Genomic DNA, 19,180 nt, shown 5'->3' on the forward strand with positions numbered 1-19,180 from the left:
CTCTTGTGGAAATCCCCCACCTATGGGGAATATTCATATCGAAAAGCTGGCTCTCAGTGCCCGTTTACTCAAGCTCACAGGCACTGATGTCATAGAGCAGGCTTTTTTCTTATTTCACATTTTGATTCAAGCCAGCTCCAGAAAGCACCCATCCGTTTGGAAGAACTTGAATGCGTCAGCAGGTATGGGCAGGGTATCCACAGTCATGTTTTCACGCTGTCAAAGTCTACTGCTGGTTTCACAGGGCGGCAGGTGGGAGGATGCACGCCGCATGCGCGCACACACGTGCAGCTGCATTGTGGAGGCACGCTGCAGCACTGACATTCAGGGAGCGGGAGGAGAGCCAGCACGAAAAGAAACAGCACCACACTAATTTCTTCTCTTTTTAATTAACATTTGTCAAGTTTGGAGAAAAGCCCAGGCTGCAGAATTTGGATGCAAAACTCAAACAGCTCTGAAACTGGAAATGTTCGCATACAGGCTCCTTATTTATGCCTCGTCCTTTTTATAGGTCACGCAGAGACTACTTAATTGCTCTTACTGTAACTCACAATTAGCAACAGTTCTTCACTGTATGTCAGCGTGCAGCAGAGCTGCACTCTGAAAACTCACGGCAATGTTTAATAGTAAGTGTATATTTACTTCCATTTCCAAGGATTTTTCCCTGGGGCCCCTCTGTTTCATGTGGAGCAAAGATTCTTAATGTCGTCAGCAGAAGGAAGTGGTGATTCTTCAATCAGATCTGGGAATTGTTTGTAAAAGGAAGTAGTTTCTCAAGTCCATGTGAACTTCACCTTTTCTGCAAAGCTCTCACTGATACAAGTTCAAGGAACTACCTCATGTCTCATTACTGAAGTACTGAACTCATGGCATAGGACTGAATAGCCACCATTAAACACTTGTGAAGTCAATATTATTTCACTAACTCCACAGGAGGTTCATTCTCTATGTGAGAATGGGGTTAAGAGGTAAAATTCCAGCCCTTACTCTGCAGCACAGCATGCACTTCTCAGCAAATCATGCTGTCCCCTGACATCAGAAGGTAAAGGAACTGGAATAATACATGCAATACCTTCTTACTTCAGTGAATATGATACAACTTTCAAACATACCCAATGGACTGTAAGCAACACATTTAATATGGTAACAAGCACCAAGGCCACTCTAGTTCCTAGAAGGGCACTTGCACGCCTTGCATTCTGGCCTAGAGATAAGAGAGCACAGGATATAATACACACTCAGGACTGAGACTAATCATAACATGAGGTTCAGCAGGATGTCAGAACCGCAGAGAGCCTAAGAAGTAAAACACTGCTAATGCTCCTTCTGGAGCTTTGGGGAGTAAGTGCAGCAGAGTAAGCTGGATCCAGATGAGCTCCCCTCAGTCACACATTTCTAAGAGCCAAGTCTCAGCTCTTGCTAGGGCCATATGTAAGACTGAACTATTGCAGTCCTCATGGCAAGGACAAAAACCACAGCTCCTCTCACCAGATGCATCAAATCAAACTCCTTGTTCCTCCTCCATCTGCACTACTTACAATCTGTCTGGCTTCTAGATGTCATGTAACAGTGACATGGCGCTCCCTCGCTGGTGCATTTCAGAGGATTGAAAACAGCGAAGGGCCTTGGAAGAGGAGAGCTCCATATAGGAGTTCATTCCTATGGGTAGGGCTTCTGCCCCCAGAATTCTCCAGATGAAGTACTATTATAGCACAGCGCAGCTCCACGTGTATCCTGCTGCCTTAGGGACACGTTTGTTCTGTTGGTCTTCGGTTCTGACACTGCATTAGGTATGAGCAACGTATGAAATAGCATGACTCAAGTGATTTAGTTTCTGTTTGATTTCTGTTTCTTGAACTCATGCAGCAGATGAATAATCACACAGATAAGTGCTTTTTTAGAACAGATGCCTGTGACAGAGACATTTGCTCTGGTGCTTTTAAGGAAGGTGGTGTGGCTACTTGCTGGATTAGCAAACTGCTTTTTAGCAATTTAAATGAGCAAACAGCATTCTCTGTCAGATGACCACTGAGGGCAACAAATGACCCCAGAGACAACACAGGTGTCCTGCTTAGTTTAAAACAATTTCAAGAAGCATCATTTAAAATAATGTAGACTAACTGCACATAAATAACATGTTATTTTAGATTTACTTTGGCATATAAGTAATAGTGGATGAGAAGCTAGAGATGAGCTGGCAGTGCATGCTTGCAGCCCAGAAGGCCAACTGTGTTCTGGGCTGCATTAAAAAAGGGGTGGCCAGCAGGGAGAGGGAGGTGATTGTCCCCTCTACTCAGCTCTTGTGAGGCCCCAACTGGAGCACTAAATCCAGGCCTGGGGTCCCCAGTACAGCAGGAAGAACATGGAGCTCTTGGAGTGGGTCCAGAGGAAGACCACTATGATGAGCAGAGGGCTGGAGCAGCTCACCTATGAGGAAAGGCTGAGGGAACTTGCCTTGTTTAGCTTAGAAGGCTCCAGGGTGACCTCACTGTGGCTTTTCAATATTTGGAGGGAACATCTAAACAGGAGGGGGAACAACTGTTTACGAGGGTGGATAATCATAGGACAAGGGGGAATGGTTTTAAACTGAGACAGGGGAGGTTCAGGTTAGATATTAGGAGGAAGTTTTTCACACAGAGGGTGGTGACGCACTGGAACAGGTTGCCCAAGGAGGTTGTGGATGTCCCATCCCTGGAGGCATTCAAGGCCAGGCTGGATGTGGCTCTGAGCAGCCTGGTTTGGTGGCTGGTGACCCTGCACATAGCAGGGGGTTGGAACTGGATGAGCATTGTGGTCCTTTTCAACCCAGGCCATTCTATGATTCTATGATAAAAGGAGACTAGCTTTTCTTCTGCTGACTTTTATACCACATTAATTTTTCTGGCCATGCTTGTCTGACTCACCCCTCAATAGATTCACTTCTAATACTGAAAGAGGTTCAATTCACATAAGGGTAAGGGAAGTGTTCTTTTATTAATTTTGTTGTGTTAATGTGAAGTAGGAGGTTTTTTTGGGTAAGTATTTACACAAACAACACAACATTTTCAATCCACAAGCATCATTGTGCTCTGCAGGCAATACAGAAGGGGGTTGCTTTATCTTAAGTTGAAGTAAACCCATTGCTGAAGCAGATACACAGAAACAACACCACCTAACAATGTGAACATGAATAATACTTTTCTAATTTAAACTGAGTGTGGGAGGATGTGGGTAGGCAGCAAAAGAAGTTGGAAACTGATTTCCAGTGTGATTCATAGAGATTTTCAACAGTTGCTTGTACAGGCAAATTATAATATTCAGCTCTTACATACAGCTTTTCACTTATTAAAACCCGATGGTTTTAAGTCCTATTCTTTCTGACAAATGAAATGCTGAAGCACAACGAAGTTATGAAACTGGACAATCTTACTGACTGTATCTAGTATCTCAGCCTTCACATACAGAACAGCTGATGTGTTTTGTTAAGTACTGCTCACCTGATGAGTTTCCTCTAAGTGAGAGAACTGTAGATTGGATTGTAAAATGAATGGAATCACCTAAAAAAGTTAGGAGAATAATTTAACATTACTGGAACTGTACCAATTTTGTCCATGGCTTATGAACAATGGTAATCAAAAGGATGTACATATCATAGAATCATAGAATGTCCTGGGTTGAAAAGGACTGTGGTGCTCATCTAGTTCCAACCCCCTGCTATGTGCAGGGTCACCAACCACCAGACCAGGCTGCCCAGAGCCACATCCAGCCTGGCCTTGAATGCCTCCAGGGATGGGGCATCCACAACCTCATCGGGCAACCTGTTCCAGTGCATCACACCACTTGCTTTGTTTACAAGAAAGGTAAACATGAAAAGAACTACAAAAACCATCCCCAACAGTTTGCCTAGAGAACTTCCTTACACCCACTCCACAAAAAGGGAAAAAAGGGAAAAAGAAAGGGCTGTTTTCTATTGTCTATTGACAAAGTTGCGTAGGCTGACCTGGGAACATGTTGAAATTACTGCAGTGTTGCTGCTGCCCTCCTTTCCACCTATCCTACCGACTAAATATTCCTTTGCATTTCTGCTACTCACAGTTTTATCAGCGAGTTTACAGAAAGAGAGGAGTAAAGTCGCTTACGTCACCCAAACATCAAGGTCACAGAACGAATTGTAATCCTTACTGAAGATAGAGGACAAAAGAATCTTGGTTCATTTGATTCCAAACAACCTGGAAACACATATCCAACTACTCACCTATGTAGAACACATCCTGCTTTGTTCTAATTGTGAATAATTATCAACAGGCAGAACTTCATAGGAATAGCACCAGAGCAGTTCTTGAATGGAATACTATATATCCACCCACCACAGAGCTACAGAAAAAAGCTACTCTATGAGTAGACCAAAGTCATGCAGGGCTGGGAACACAATCCATGCTTCAAGTGAATGTCAGATACAGTAGACACTACTTGACACTAATCTTTGCTTCAATGTCAAAAATTAAATACTTTCTACTCAATGCAAGTGAATGGCAGAAATTCTTTTTAAGTCCTTTGCAAGCATTTTTCTTTCAACGCTGCAGAATATCAAGAATACAGGCTGTCAATTATGTTCTATAGATTTTCACACTACATTCTCCAACAAAACAGAAAAACACGTGCAGTAATAATAACTCATTAATATATTTGGAAGGGATCTGCAGCAAATCCTTACAGCCCAAAAGTAAACATGGCTCCATACTGAGTCCATTCTACTTTTTAAAAGGGAATGACAAGCATGTTGTTAACAACAAAGCAAAACAAAAGGCAAAAAGGAAAGCATCCCTCTCCCCACAAAGAAAACCGCCAAATCACCATAAAAGCAAATGTTAGAAAACTTTATTTTGGGCAAACCAAGTCAGCTCCAAACAATTTCAGTAGGCACCTATTGTGGCTTCTGGTATCATTGTTTCATTCATATCTCTAGTCATGTTGGATTTCTCTTTAAGCTTTGACTGGAGCAATGTGTGTTCCATTACACCTATTTGAATGTCCATCTGAATAGTTTCTTGCTTCAGTTTTGTTAAGGCCTGCTTAATCCTCACCAGAGGAGCTGTCCAAGAAAAGATAAATAGTGCATCTTCGTGTCAGGTGACTTAACACAAAAGCATTACGTTCTACAATTCACTCCTTAAAACTGAAAACATGATTGAACAAAAGCATGTTCTACTTTAAAGACATGATTGAACCGACACATCACGTTTAATGTGCAAGACACTTTAAAGATAGAAATGGCAAAAACAATTTTGCTGTCTTCTCAACAACTAAGATCTGCATAAATACATGCATAATCATTAAGATTGGTTTACCAGTGATGTGTTTTGCTCAGCTAAAAGCCTTACCCCCACATCTGGCTTGGGGTTTTGTAGGGAACTAAAGACACCTTCAGCAGGGGGTCATTTTACCTGTAAAATCTACTAAAACATTTTGCGCTCCATACTTTATTTGTAACCCCTCACTTCCCATTAGTATCATCTTATAGATGGTGCTGCTGCATCACATAGCTCCTTGTAATTCTGGGCTATAGTGTTCATCCTGATCCTTGGCCATGTCATAGTAGAGTTAAGGTGCTGAGAGGTAGTTGAGTAGCTCTTTCACTCAAGAAGAGCAAACCAAATTTCTTTACACTGTAACGCTTACAATTACTTAAGTTAATTAGCCACACTGGTTACAATAAAATATAGATACAGTTCGCATATTTAGCCTTGCTATAGCATGCATCTATTCACTTCTGTGTTAGTACTTGTCACATTTGCAAACAAATGCATTTATCAGGAAAAACTACAAATCACCACATTCTCAGTACATAGTTTTAAATATTAAAAAATTCAAACTTCAGCACCAAAATTAATTTCCTCACCCATTTCCATTAGCATTAGCCAGGGAATTTAACAGTTATTCTCATTAACGATTAAAGAGTAAAATGACTTGAGCTTGAGCCTTCAACAGACTTGCGTAACATTTTCAAAGAGGGTAAAGATGTCTAATCTTCTTAGACATCTTTTAAAATCTTAATATGGATATTTCAGACTTGTCACTCGTTCTGGTTGTTTAATTTTTTCACAGAGGACCAACAGTGCATCTGTCACTGAGAAACTGGGTGGATAGTTTGAGGCAAAATCATACTTACTGCCATCAGTCATACTGCTTCCTTTCTCTTCTGTTTCCTGCTTCACTTTCTCTAAAACTTCTGTAATCTTTAATGAGAGATTTTTTACATTCATTAAACAAGATGAATTGAAAGTTAAAAAGAAACGTAAAACTCCCCCCTGAATAAACGTCAGTTGAAAAAAGGTGTCTGTCTTGTTGTAAAAAGGAAGATCTTAATTAGCCTTTTGAACCACAGTTGTTATAAATCATATGGCAGAACATTAGCCAAACAGAAGCATTACTGAGGATTCATAACCAATAAAGATGAAGTGCAAATGTTGCTGCACAGTGGATGGGTAAAAAGAACCATTATCCTCACAGACTAAGACTTACCAAATGACCATAAAGTCTGCCCTTCTAAAAGTGGCAGGACTTCAGCAGGTGACAAGAAAACTGAGAAACAGCACTGCAGCAAAAGATGGTGCAGCAGGCGAGCCTACTGGCACTGACATGTGTCAATCCATGTGTGAGTAATAAAAATACATTTCAGCACTATTGACCAGTTTGCTTTTGTTGATGACAAAGCAACTATAGTCCAAGGCAGAACCCAGATAATAAACTACAATTTTTTGTCTATATTATAAACAAGGCCTTTCTTTCATTAATGTTTCAGTAAGCCCTTCCTTTAAATAAAAACAACATCATTGCATTTTTATTGCATACCTGCAGTGGTACCTGTATTGCCAAGTGTGCTGAGATTTGATTCAATGAAAATAAACCCTGATTACAGCCTATCAGAAAGCAGATCAATAGTGATATCCAGTGAGCCTAGTTTAGCTCAGATATGCTCAGCTGCATCAACATAGTTCGAAAAGTACCAACTAGTAACATTCTTCTTTAATTATCAACTTTTTAAGGCACAAAATGATCACACAGGTAAAACTGAAGTCAACTGCCTTGAGAATCAAACAGAAAGAAGGTCTAATTCTACCAACGCCACACTAAGAGCTCATCGCTAGAAAACCCTTGTTAAACTTCTGCAACTATAATAAAATTAAAAAAAAATAACTCAAATTGATTGTACAATTTCCATCATATTCTTATGGTGTGATCTATTTCATGTTGTTAAAAAAAAAGCTGAACTGCACAAAGGGTGGGAATGTTTGGAAATCTATCAGTAAATCTGAGTGAAAACTATGAAACAGTCCACATGTTAAGGCAATTAGGAGTTTTTTTTCTTAAATTTGTCAAACCATCAATCAAACAGACAGTTTTAGTATAATTTGATTGGTATCAAGAAGTTACTCTTTAGTCAAATATGGCATTTTGCTTTCAAGACTGAAATTTCAAATTGCTATTGGTTACTTTTGCTAAAATAAAAGTTATGCTTTTCGTCTTCCAAAGACTTTATAGGCATGAGTAGATGAATCCTCAATAATTCCAGGACACAGGTAATGAATTACAGAATATTTTCACACCTTCACAAACTGGTGAAATTTAGAGTTCATAATAGTTTGTCCAAACTTGGAAACCAAGAAGCAATAGCAACCCCAGTTTAACATTTAGGGGCCAGGCTAATCTGCTCGCACTAAAAGAACACAAGTTTTAACTCAACATATCAGGAAGAGCTCGTTCATAAATTCGCGAGTGTTAGACATAAATTCTTCGATGATTTATTCAAGGAAGCTAAAGAAATACTGTGAAGATGTGTTTTACCTCAGAAAGGACTCTAATCCTTTCAGTTACTCCTCCACTTCCCTCCTGGTACTTCTCCTTAGCCTGGAAAGAAACGCATTTTTTGCTGAAGAGATGCATGCATTCCAGACATTTCAGTACCTACTAAATAAAGTGGGTTTCTAAATCTCAAACATCAGAATCATTAATAATAATTAATTGTTAATAATTAATTACGTGAATTTTTCAGAGAGAACACCAAAATTTGCTTTCACATGTTCCAATTCCAGAAATTCTCCCATGAAATCTCAATGACATTTACAGCACTACAAATATAAGGGAAGACTTGAATACATCATCCTATGTAATGACCATCATTCAAAATACGAAAGTAGTTTTAAAAGTTGTAAGTGACAGCCCCAGTGCATAACAGTAAGAAATAGGTTTCCTAATAATTTTATTGAGGAAACATACAGAAAGAAAATTTGCCAGAATGCAGACTGAATTGAATCCTGAAACCCAGAATGCTTCTTTCTATTCAGTAAGTTACTGTCTTGATGTTTAACAGCAAGATAAACATACAGCTCAGAGGTCAAATCCTAGTCTGATTCTTATGTCAAGCTAACCAACTGGTAGCTTACACAGGCCCACTAACTAAGGAATCAAAAAGACTCTCAAGCATTAGCCTATTGGCATAAAAACAAAATGAAGTAAACAAGTAATCAGAGGGCTTTGTGCAAGTTAGCATGAGTAATCAATGTAAGAGATGAATGCTGCAATGAAACTGTAGCTTTTTCACTCATCACAGATGTGTGAATTTTATAGGGAAAGCAGAACCAGCAATTTACTAGCTGCTCAAGATTGTGGCAGCCCATTTACATAGTGTTCAGTCAAGAAAACATTTACTTTCCCTTTTCCTTGAATAAAAATTGCTCATCTAGCTTAAAAACTATATAATTCAACAGCCAATCAGCATTTCTCATGCTTTATATCCAAAAGCAGAATTCACAGATAACTCCTCCAATTCTTTGCCTTTACCCCCATGTTAATATTAGAGAAGGAAATGACAGATGAGTGCATTACCTCACTCAGCAGGGCTTGTGCTGAACGGTACTCTTGAATCAAATGCTCCAGCTGATTGTTGATGTACTTTTCCCTGCTATTGATCTTTTCTAAAGTTCGGTTGATTTCATTAAGGAATTTGTCAAGGTAACCCTAAAAAAATCATATTCTGTTGGTTGATAGCATACAGACATTACCCAAAAAGTATTAAAATGGTGCTGTAATTAAGAAGGGACATGGAATGCTACAAGTAATAGTGAAAAGTAGTACAGAGATGATGTGTCTGGCCAGTGAATAAATAGCCCCAATGTCATTTTTCCTACTGATTCCTTTGGTCACAGAATTGCTTGTGTTGGAAGGGACCCTGAGGATCATAAAGTTGCAGCCCTCTGCCACAGGCAGGGTTGCCAAACCACTGCATCAAGTACTAGATCAGACTGTCCACTGCTCTATCTCATTTTGTCTTAGACATCTCCAGGAACGGAGAATCCCCAATCTCTCTAAGCAGTCTGTTCCAGCATCTCATCAATCTCTTAGTATCCTTTGTATCCAAATAATTACAAATGTCAGTGTTGGTAAATTATTCAAGCAAGACTATTTGAAAAGTTTGGTGGTTTTTTTCCTTTAATTAGCTGTAATTTTCAGTTTATATTATATCATTTGCCCTCCGTATTCATAACATACTGAAAAGAGAGCAAAATGATACATTAATGAACATTGGCAGCTTTGTTAACATATATAACTCCATAACTCGCAAGATCCTCAGTCATTGCCATTATCTGTAATCATCATTATTACGTCCCCCATTTCAGTTTTACATTATTGTAATTAAAATGAAGAAATAAAACAGGCATATAAAATGAAAAACAAAACAGAAGTGCTAACAGACCAGTGAAATATTCTGCACATAAAACACATACCCTAGTTTCTTTCAAAGAAGATTCGATTCCATCCTTATGTTGATGCATTTGATCTACATGGATCCTCCAATCCTAAAAACAGGATGCCATGAAGTAAAACATAAGTAAATACAGCTTTTATGTTTCTCCAGTAACTAAACAAATACTGGTATGCAAAGCAAGGTGAGTTCTCATACATACTACTGTTACCATATGCGATTCTTCCACTGACATCATGTTCGTATCTAGATGCACTGGCATAGTGCAACACAGTTCATTGATCTCCTAAGTGTCCCAGTGTGACACTCAGGCCCATAAACAAACATTGACCTCCTCACTAATACCACAGTAGCAATATTTTTTAGAGTCTGATTGATCTTTATGGGACTGTTTCTCCTAGAAACCACTACAGGCACAAATGTTGACAATATTGATTACAGATGCACAAGCTCAACTTGCTCTTAGAGATGCTTCAACTGCCTAACAACCACCACTTCCAGACTATCAGATCTTTTCTTCCTACTTAACCCCAACTGTTATCATAAGAACAGGAAGAAATGAAATGGGCAAAAATAACTGAACTTGTTTTCAACACTGGGACAAAACTGGAACAGGGATAATTGTACCTGCAGTGTCATAGGAAACACACATGGATTCAGGTACAGAGAATGAGAAAAAGCTGCTATTTTAACTTGTCAGATAGGCACCTGTTAATTAGGAATCAATTCGATTTCCCAACATTTATCATAATTTATGCTTATCAATGCAGACTTTCTATGCCTCTCATACTCGGAGCACAGCTGCAAACTGTGAGTTCAAAACAAAGCAGAGCAGAAGCACTGCAGAATTATCTCCATTTCAGCATTGTGTTTCTGAAAATGTTTAAAAATGAAGAAAAAAGAAAAGAAAGAAAAAAGATTGCCAAGGTTTTTAAACATTTGGCACTGCTCTGGTCGACATGAAAAGAAAACTGATGTTAACAAAACTTCACCACTTGAAATAAAACCATAGGATACATCCTTGTAAAGTAGTTACTGTAAGGGTACGTGTATAAGTATGGAAGATGACAGTGTTTGCTTCAAGTAAGATTACCTGATTGAGGACCTTATCAAACAGGATAATGAAGAAAAGGGGGGAACCAAAACAAAGAGGAACAAGCCTGACTGACAGATAATAGTAGAGGTAACAAACATCTTGCCAGTTACACTAATGGATATGCAGAACATATGAAAATTTATTTCAGTAATATCCTTTGATTGAGGACCTCATCTAGAGGGAATGAAAAAGAAAAGAGGGAGGGAATAATCAATACACAGTGAGAGACGCACTTGTCAGAAAAACAGTAAGGGATACTGGAAAGAAGCCAACATCACCAGTCACACTAACCAGTCTGCTATCAAGAAACTCCAGACAACACTTCAAAGTGGACACAGCTGTACCTTCCAACTGACAATAATGCAAACCTGTAAATCCCAGGCATTAACAGCAAAGGTTGGTGCAACTCTGCAAACTGGTAAAGCAGCATGTAAAAGAAGGAGAATATGAAGGAGCTTCCTGAGGCTACAGATGCCTAGCAGAGAGATATTGATGGAGGGCTGGGCAATCACCAACCACATGAAGTTTAACAAGAGCAAGTGCCAGATTCTGGACCTAGGACAGGGCAACCCTGGTTATATATATATATATGTACAGACTGGGGGGGTGAGAGGCTGGAGAACAATTATGCAGAATGGGCTCTGGAAGTTGTGGCTGACAGCAAGTGGAATCTGAGTCAGCTGTGTGCCATGGAACCCAAAGAGCCAACTGTATCCTGGCATGTATCAGGCCCAGCACTGCTAAGCCTTATCTCAAGCACTGTGTACAGTTTTGGGCACCACAATGTAAGAAGGACAAAACTATTAGAGAAAGGAAAGGTCTGGAGGGCAAGGTGAATGAGAGACTAAGGTCCCTTGGCTAGTTCAGTGCAGAGCAGAAGAAGCTGATCTCTTGGAAGCCTCATGGCAGCCTGCAGCTCCTCACAGGGAGCGGAGGGGTAGCACTGAGCTCTGCACTCTGTGACAGCGACAGGGCCTGGGGGAACGGCATGGAGATGTGCCAGGGGAGGGGCAGCTGGGGGTCAGGGACAGGTGCTGCACCAGAAGGTGGTGGAGCCCTGGAAAAGGTTTCCTGGGGAACAGAGAGGCTGGCCACATATAAGCTACTGCAGGTCAGTATGTCTGCCCAAGGGAGCCCACCTGAGCAAGAGGTTCTGTGCTCTTGAAGGATGTGGCCACTTTTAACAGGAACAAAACGAATTCTGGCTTGACACAGCTGCATGCTTAAACATGTGCCATCCCTCAAACAAAAGGAATTCCACTGGTTTCAAATGCATGTAACTATCACAGTGGTAGTGCTTCTGTCTCTATCTTGTATGAACATAGCTGAGCATCTCCCACAGCTGTTCCAGTTTACCACCACTCTTAGACAGCCTGTTCCAATGTACCGCCACTCTTATTGAAAAGAATTTCTTCATAATATCCAACCTGAACTTCCCCTGTTGCAACTTAAGGCCATCACCTCTCATCCCATCACTAGTTAATTGGGAGGAGTGGCTGATCCCCACCTCTCTATAACCGCCTTTCAAAGAACTGTGGAACTCAATCTAGCTGGGCCACTACAAACACACAGTTTCAATACTGCACTCATCTATGTGGGCTATGCAAACTCTCAGAAAGAATGTTTGTGACAGTGTGAATAATACATCCTAGTATTGGATGCCGATGTGTCAAAAACAAATGTGTGTCTCTGAGCTGCTCATTCTAGACTCCTTGGAACAGACTATGGTGAGAAAAACACATTTCTAAGAAATGAAAAATTTCATCTTGAGGTAGTTATCTGGATAGGTAAGCAGAATTAAACTGAAAATGCACTTCTTTTCATTAAACACAAGGAACGTAATGATCAGATCAAAGGTACAGACACCTATTTTACATAAAGTTCAGCAAGATAAGTTCTGTGAAATCAACCTTTTAAGTGATTGAAAAAAAAAATCAAACAGTTGCAAGGTAAGAAGCTTCTTTTCTTCTAGGAAAATGCTTTAATGGTTGCTAAACTGAAGGGATAATTTTTCAGTAGTGTTTAACGCATTAAGAAGTTTCCACAGAAATAAAGTAAGAAGCAATTGTTGCTCTTACATAATATTGGAAAACACCCTATTGGAAATTATTGCTTCTAGCTTCAAAGTAAGTGACAAAGGTTCAGAGAAGACAGCATTGGAAAGCCCATGATTTAGAATTCCTGTCATGACAAAAGAAGAAAAGAATGGAAATGGAAAAATAACACTGCTGATTCAAACAGCACTTTAATCACCATGCATACACGTGAAAATCCACTTTCACAAACCTTATTGTCAGTCCTGACTGTAACTTTCAGCTGCGGAAGCACGCGCTCCACTTCCAGGTTCCACTCTGCTGCATCTGTTGTGGACTGCAAGATTTCTTCTTGTTTTGTGGAGTCTTTCACATCCTGCACGAAACCCACAGATTATACATACAAAACATCATTGTTATACTCAGCAACAACTGTTAGAAGTCAAGTTACAATGACTCACAGCATTCATCTTCAGAAGCACACATATATCCACTAGACCTACAGATACAACTGAATCTTTAAATGTCTTTCTTTGAATTCTTAAATATTAGGAATTAAATGTATTTTCTCATCACGTTTAGAATTCTAATTCCAATTCCAATTCCAATTCCAATTCTAATTCTAATTCTAATTCTAATTCTAATTCTAATTCTAATTCTAATTCTAATTCTAATTCTAATTCTAATTCTAATTCTAATTCTACAGCTTTCTTTTAAAATAAGCAGATGTGTTTCAGTTGGCAAGTTTTTCCTCAAGCACAGACTGTGTATGTGTTTTTGGACTTCAACAGAAATACATTCCTGCTGAAGAAGTAATAATCTCTAAAGAGAGCAATGACAGGTAGCAACTTACCGATCTGTATGTTTGTGCCTTTAGAACATTCAGATCAATGAAGTCTTCTTCATTATCTGACTCTTCTTCCTTAAGCAATGTTGCAAAGAGATATCAGTGAATGTTCCTTTCACACAATGTTTCTTCAAAACTTTTCTTCACGGGAGTAAATATGCACTACATTCCAAATTACTGAACAAAACAAGACATAGAAAGTTTTTGATAACAGAGCTTGTATTTACTTCATCCACTATTTTATCATCCATGTACTTCATGCTTATGCAGTCCTGTAGTTTTTCCTCAGTCTGCCTTCATCTTTTCCACCAAAGACAAATTTCATCATTCACATTCCTTTTAAACAAACCACGAACACTGCTCACCTTAGCGTAGAACCTTTCAAGATCTGCACAGTAAAAACCTGTGAGTTTATTCTTGTACATTACGCAAGTCTTGACTATGTTTGACCACAACACCATCGTTAACAACAACAAAAAGACTTATGATTGGAACTAAGGCACTAAACAGATATTTCCTTGAGCTGGCTAGAGTTTGTTCACCAGATTCCTCAAGAGTTAATAAACCAGGCTTTCTCTGTCAGCCTCATCAGTTTTATTCAGGAAAATCTAACTCAGAAGAACAATCAACCTCATTGTTAATATTTAACTACTGGAAATGGTACTAAACTCAATTACAGATAAAACTAATATATCCGGGACATATCAACATATAGTCTACAACAAGACTGGGAAAATGTTTACATATGATTAATCCCTGTAGAACTATTACAGGCTCCAAAAAGTTATTTGCTTGGCATAAACCTAGCTCAGTGGTTTTACTAACAAAGAAACGTAGAAAAGATAATAGAGCATATCAGAAGTAAAAATAACAGCCTAAGTACCTGAGACCAAATCCAGAAGTTCTTTGAAAGGCACAAGCTGTGCTTTGGTTAACTGTTTCCTCTCTATTTCTCCATGTAAACAGAAAATAAGATACAGAAAAGAGCAGACAGCTGACTGTTTCTGCATTTATAGCTCTTGGCCAACAGCTGACATTTCTGTGGCTTGTCAACTATGTAACACAGAATGCCTCCAATTGTTCTCAGAATTCATCAAGAATTTTTCTGGCTGGACTTTAAAATGCAACCAGACCATTAACACTCACATCCCAGTATTTCCATACGGTGCAAAAATTAAGAATAAAAGGACGGAATTTTTCTTGGCTAATAAAAATGTGGGGGAAAAAGTATAATACTTTAGAAAACTATGACAAGAAAAGAAACTCTTCTACTCCAACAGTCTTGTAGACTACCATCACATATAAATTGGGGCTACAATCACAGCCCTGTGATAACAATACTGGCACTCTTACTGGCACTTTGATTCCAACTTACATGACCTTTAATTTTTCACAAGCCCTTGAAAAACGTGGACACAAACATGGGGAAGTTGTGGCATTTCTATCTAGTATTTCACAGAATCACAGAATTGCAGGGGTTGGAAGGGACCTCTAGAGATCATCGAGTCCAACCCCCCTGCCAAAGCAGGCTCCCTACCCCACATCTCACAGGTAGGCGTCCAGTCGGGTCCTGAATATCTCCAGAGAAGGAGACTCCACCCCCTCCCTGGGCAGCCTGTTCCAGTGCTCCGTTACCCTCACTGTAAAGAAGTTCTTCTGCACATTTGTGCGGAACTTCCTATGCATGTACTTTCATCCCATTTCTAGTCCTTAAGACTGCACAAAATTGTTTTTCCCCCATAAAACTTTGAAAGGTCTTGGAGGAGAGGTCCCTGAAGACTGGAGGACAATCAGTGTCACTTCAGTCTTCAAACAGGGCAAGGAGGATCTTGGCAACTACAGGCTAGTCAGCCTCACCTCTGACCCAGTGAAAGTGACCAAACAACTTGTTCTGGATGCTACCTCCAAGCAATTGGAAGAGAAGGTTATGAGGAGCAGTCCACATGGATTCACCAAGGACAAATCATGCTTGACCAACCTGTTACCCTTCCATGATGTCATGAATGTCATAACCAGCTGGGTACACAGGGAGTGAGCTGTGGATATTGTATATGTTGACTTCAGCAGGGTGTTTGACACTGTATTCCACAACAATAAGGGATACATAAGGATAAATACAACTTTGTAAGGAAGCTTAGAAAGTATGGGATAACTGAGTGAACAGTGAGGTAGACTGAGAATTGTCTGACTAGTAGAGCTCACGTGGTTGAGTTCAGCGGCACAGAGTTTAGGTGTTAACCACTCTATCTGAAATTTTCCTACAAAGAAGCTGACAATGAAGGAGAAAGAAGGGACGCAGGAAAGAAGAGTAACAGAACTGCCAGTAGATTCTTAAAGAAAATGAACAGCAAGTAAAAAACTTCACAGCTGATAAATACTAATATTATATAAAATGGATAGTCAAACATACCACAACATCCTCTTCCAGTTTATTAAGTGTTAATTCCATATCATCTTCTGTTATTTCTTCTTCTTCTAGCTCATCTGTTGGGTACACTGGCCTGAAATAAGTTCAAAAAGAGTACTGACAAAAATAAACAGGAAATACTTCAGTGAGCTGCTCCCAAGCAAACAAAGGATTTCAGGTTAAGTATGAATAATGTGGAACATGAACAGACAGTGGTTGTACCACACATTTAAACAAATTAAATTATTGTCAACCTTCAAAGTCTTTGGTTACCTCAGACTGTCTTAAAAGTGAGGACAAGTAATCAGGCCAAGCAATAAATTGTATTCATGCTGCTAAGACATCTAGGGATTAAGTTTTCATTCATCTTCTCCTTTGGTCTAACTTCTAAAACTTCAAGTGCAAGTCTCCACAAACTCATTTGTAGCCTATTTTGGAATTTGTGTACTAAATGTTGGTAGCAATAAGATACTTTAAAAGTAGAAATTACTTTGCCATACAATTTAAAAACACACCAGAGGGAGGGGATGAAATCAAGAGCAATTTTAAACAAATTGCCATACACTTGAAATCGTTTGCCATCTGAACTCTGTGAAGATTTCTTTTGGATTCAATACATAACGTTATAGTAGTCTATTTGTAATAGGATCACATGTTGTGTGAGCTTCCAGCTGAGGAGCTGGATTTAGCTACTGATTGATGAGACCAAAACAGACAGATAAGGAAACATTTCAACTCAAATGTTAGATTAACAAGCAGTTACTCGCAAAAAAAGAGACCAAATAGAGGCTATTGGTCAAATCTTAATTAATTAATTTAATCTACTGACAGCCCAAACTCACTCTTGCTGGCAAAAGACTAAGATGCATGAAGTGGTATTAGGAATCACCTTGTTCCATTGCTTCAAGCCTAACTTAATTTTGCAGCTCATGAAACGTCAAGTAAAACATTTCTGGACAATATTATATTTTGTGTGCCTCCCTTTATAACTGCCATTTCTATTCGTTTGTTGAAAAATATTGTGTATATGAGGATTCTTCCAAGTGTACTATACCTTTTCCAGCTAAAGCCACTGTATTTCAAGGCTTCTTCGGCTAAACAATCAAGAACATAACAGGCTTGCTCTCCATAACCCGCCTTTAATTTTGAGGGAGGAAAATCCACAGGCCTTCCCTAAAACAAAAAGATATGATGCTGTTTACTGATGGCTATAAATCGATTTCATTTCAAAGCAGTAACCAGATTTTTTTTTTAACTAAAACCCAAGCGTCCATCATGCCAAAAGATTTTACCAATGCTATTTCACATTCTTCTCCACTGGAGCTCCAGTCAGGCAACAGGATTGGAAAACAAAACAACTCAAGGGACAGATGCAGTGCAGAAATCCTAAACATGGTAAGTGATGTTTAGTGAGCAGAAGAATCAAACTGTAAGGGAACTAGATGGTTAAGAACAAAAGTGCCATCCTGGCAAGGTAAGATCAGCTACAGAGGAACCTGGGTACTGAGATTAAACCTATGCTTTTCCTTTTTCTTTTAATCACTGCCTTGTTTGTTGCAGATGTCTCTCCAGAGAACACAAACACAACTTAAAATATTTCCTTTGCACTTAATTCCATTTTTGAACTTGGCATGAGCAGAATGTGAGTACATATTGTGTAAGCTTCTAAGGTAAACTGTGTAAATTATGCCACTATAAATGAACAGCACTTGTAACACTACAAGAAGCAAATCAAGATTAAATCTTGATTTAATCCATTTTACAGACTGTGGAACAAAACTAAATATAATATTCTATGGCCATTTTTGTAGCGTCAAAAAACAAAGTAGTACATACAGACAGTATAAATATCTAATAACTTCTAATTAACATTGTTCAAACGCACAGAGAGGAAAAGCCTGTCCAGTCCTTGGGAAGATAATCAGATAGGACAGGAAACATGTTATTCCTGATATTTATGAAGGTCACGTCCGTGCCTGAAATGCACTTGAAAAAACAGCATGTTCAGCACTTACAAATGATCGCAGTTCCGAGAGTATCTTTGATATTATTGCATTGGGGTCATCATATTCTTGAGGCTGTTCGAAGTGATGCCCAGCTTTAGTGATCAGCCAAGCGGCGAGAGTGCAGAACACGAAGAACTGCTCACCAGGATTAGTGGGCAGTGCAAAATAGTGCCTGTTTAAGAAAGGGGAAATGGTAAGCAATGGTGTTTTGAGCTACTGAGGTAATTACAGAATCACAGAATTATCAAGGTTGGAAAAGACCTAGAAGATCATCTAGTCCAACCATTACCAATACTTCCAGGCTAAATCATATTCCTCAGCACCACATCCAAGCGTTTCTTGAACACTTCCATGGTCGGTGACTCCACCACCTCCCTGGGCAGTGCATTCCAATGCCTGACAACTCTTTCCGAGAAGTAATACTTACTAATTACTTCCTAATTCCTAATTACAGCACAATGAGTGAGCACAGGCTAGGAAAACAGACTCTTAAACAAACTTTCCCCACACTCCCCAGCTACCAGATGGGCAAGAGGTTGGTGTACCTACACTCGTGCACAGCCTGGACCAGGAGCTTCTAAATTCTTCCACTCACTCCCACCTACTGTGCGATCTATACAAACAGCACTATTTGGGATCAAACTAAATAGAATAAGGTGTTCTGCTGCCACACCTAACGCGCCCTGAAGGGCACTTCCACCCCCCCTAGCGACCCCACAACCTCCCCATCCCGCTGGGAGCGCTCGAGGGGCACCTGGAGAGCGGCCGCACGTTGTGTCGCCTCAGCACCTCCTCCTCGTAGCTCAGCAGCTTCAGCTTGTCCAGCAGCTCCTCCATCAGCACGAAAGCGGTGTAGGCCGCACCGGGACCCCGCTCCACCACAGCGCCGTCCTCATCGCGCTCCGCCATCTTGGAACCACACGCCACAGCCCGTAACCGAAGCAACCGGCTCTACCAATCACCGTCTGCCTCTTCCTCCATGCCACCAATGGCGGCTCAGCGCACTCAGGTCAACGGCGAATCAGCGCTCGGAAACTCTCCGCCCATCC

The 19,180-nt window shown here is 39.8% G+C and overlaps 1 protein-coding gene across 1 annotated transcript; it reads right to left on the bottom strand.

Annotated features, from left to right (window-relative positions):
• Window positions 1-4,840: 4,840 nt before the first annotated feature.
• On the bottom strand, window positions 4,841-19,065 carry IFT57 (intraflagellar transport 57). Its single transcript, XM_015877834.2, has 11 exons — window positions 18,886-19,065; window positions 18,141-18,303; window positions 17,180-17,298; window positions 16,129-16,219; window positions 13,725-13,793; window positions 13,125-13,247; window positions 9,765-9,836; window positions 8,866-8,997; window positions 7,825-7,887; window positions 6,149-6,215; window positions 4,841-5,071 (listed from the first exon to the last, which is right to left on the bottom strand). The coding sequence occupies exons 1-11, from the start codon at window positions 19,038-19,040 to the stop codon at window positions 4,893-4,895; spliced, it is 1,233 nt and encodes a 410-aa protein (XP_015733320.1). The 5' UTR covers window positions 19,041-19,065; the 3' UTR covers window positions 4,841-4,892.
• Between the last annotated feature and the right edge of the window lie 115 nt (window positions 19,066-19,180).

This window comes from Coturnix japonica, chromosome 1 (genome assembly GCF_054131305.1).
Source record: "Coturnix japonica strain WE chromosome 1, WE-NBRP24, whole genome shotgun sequence".
Taxonomy (NCBI): domain Eukaryota; kingdom Metazoa; phylum Chordata; class Aves; order Galliformes; family Phasianidae; genus Coturnix; species Coturnix japonica.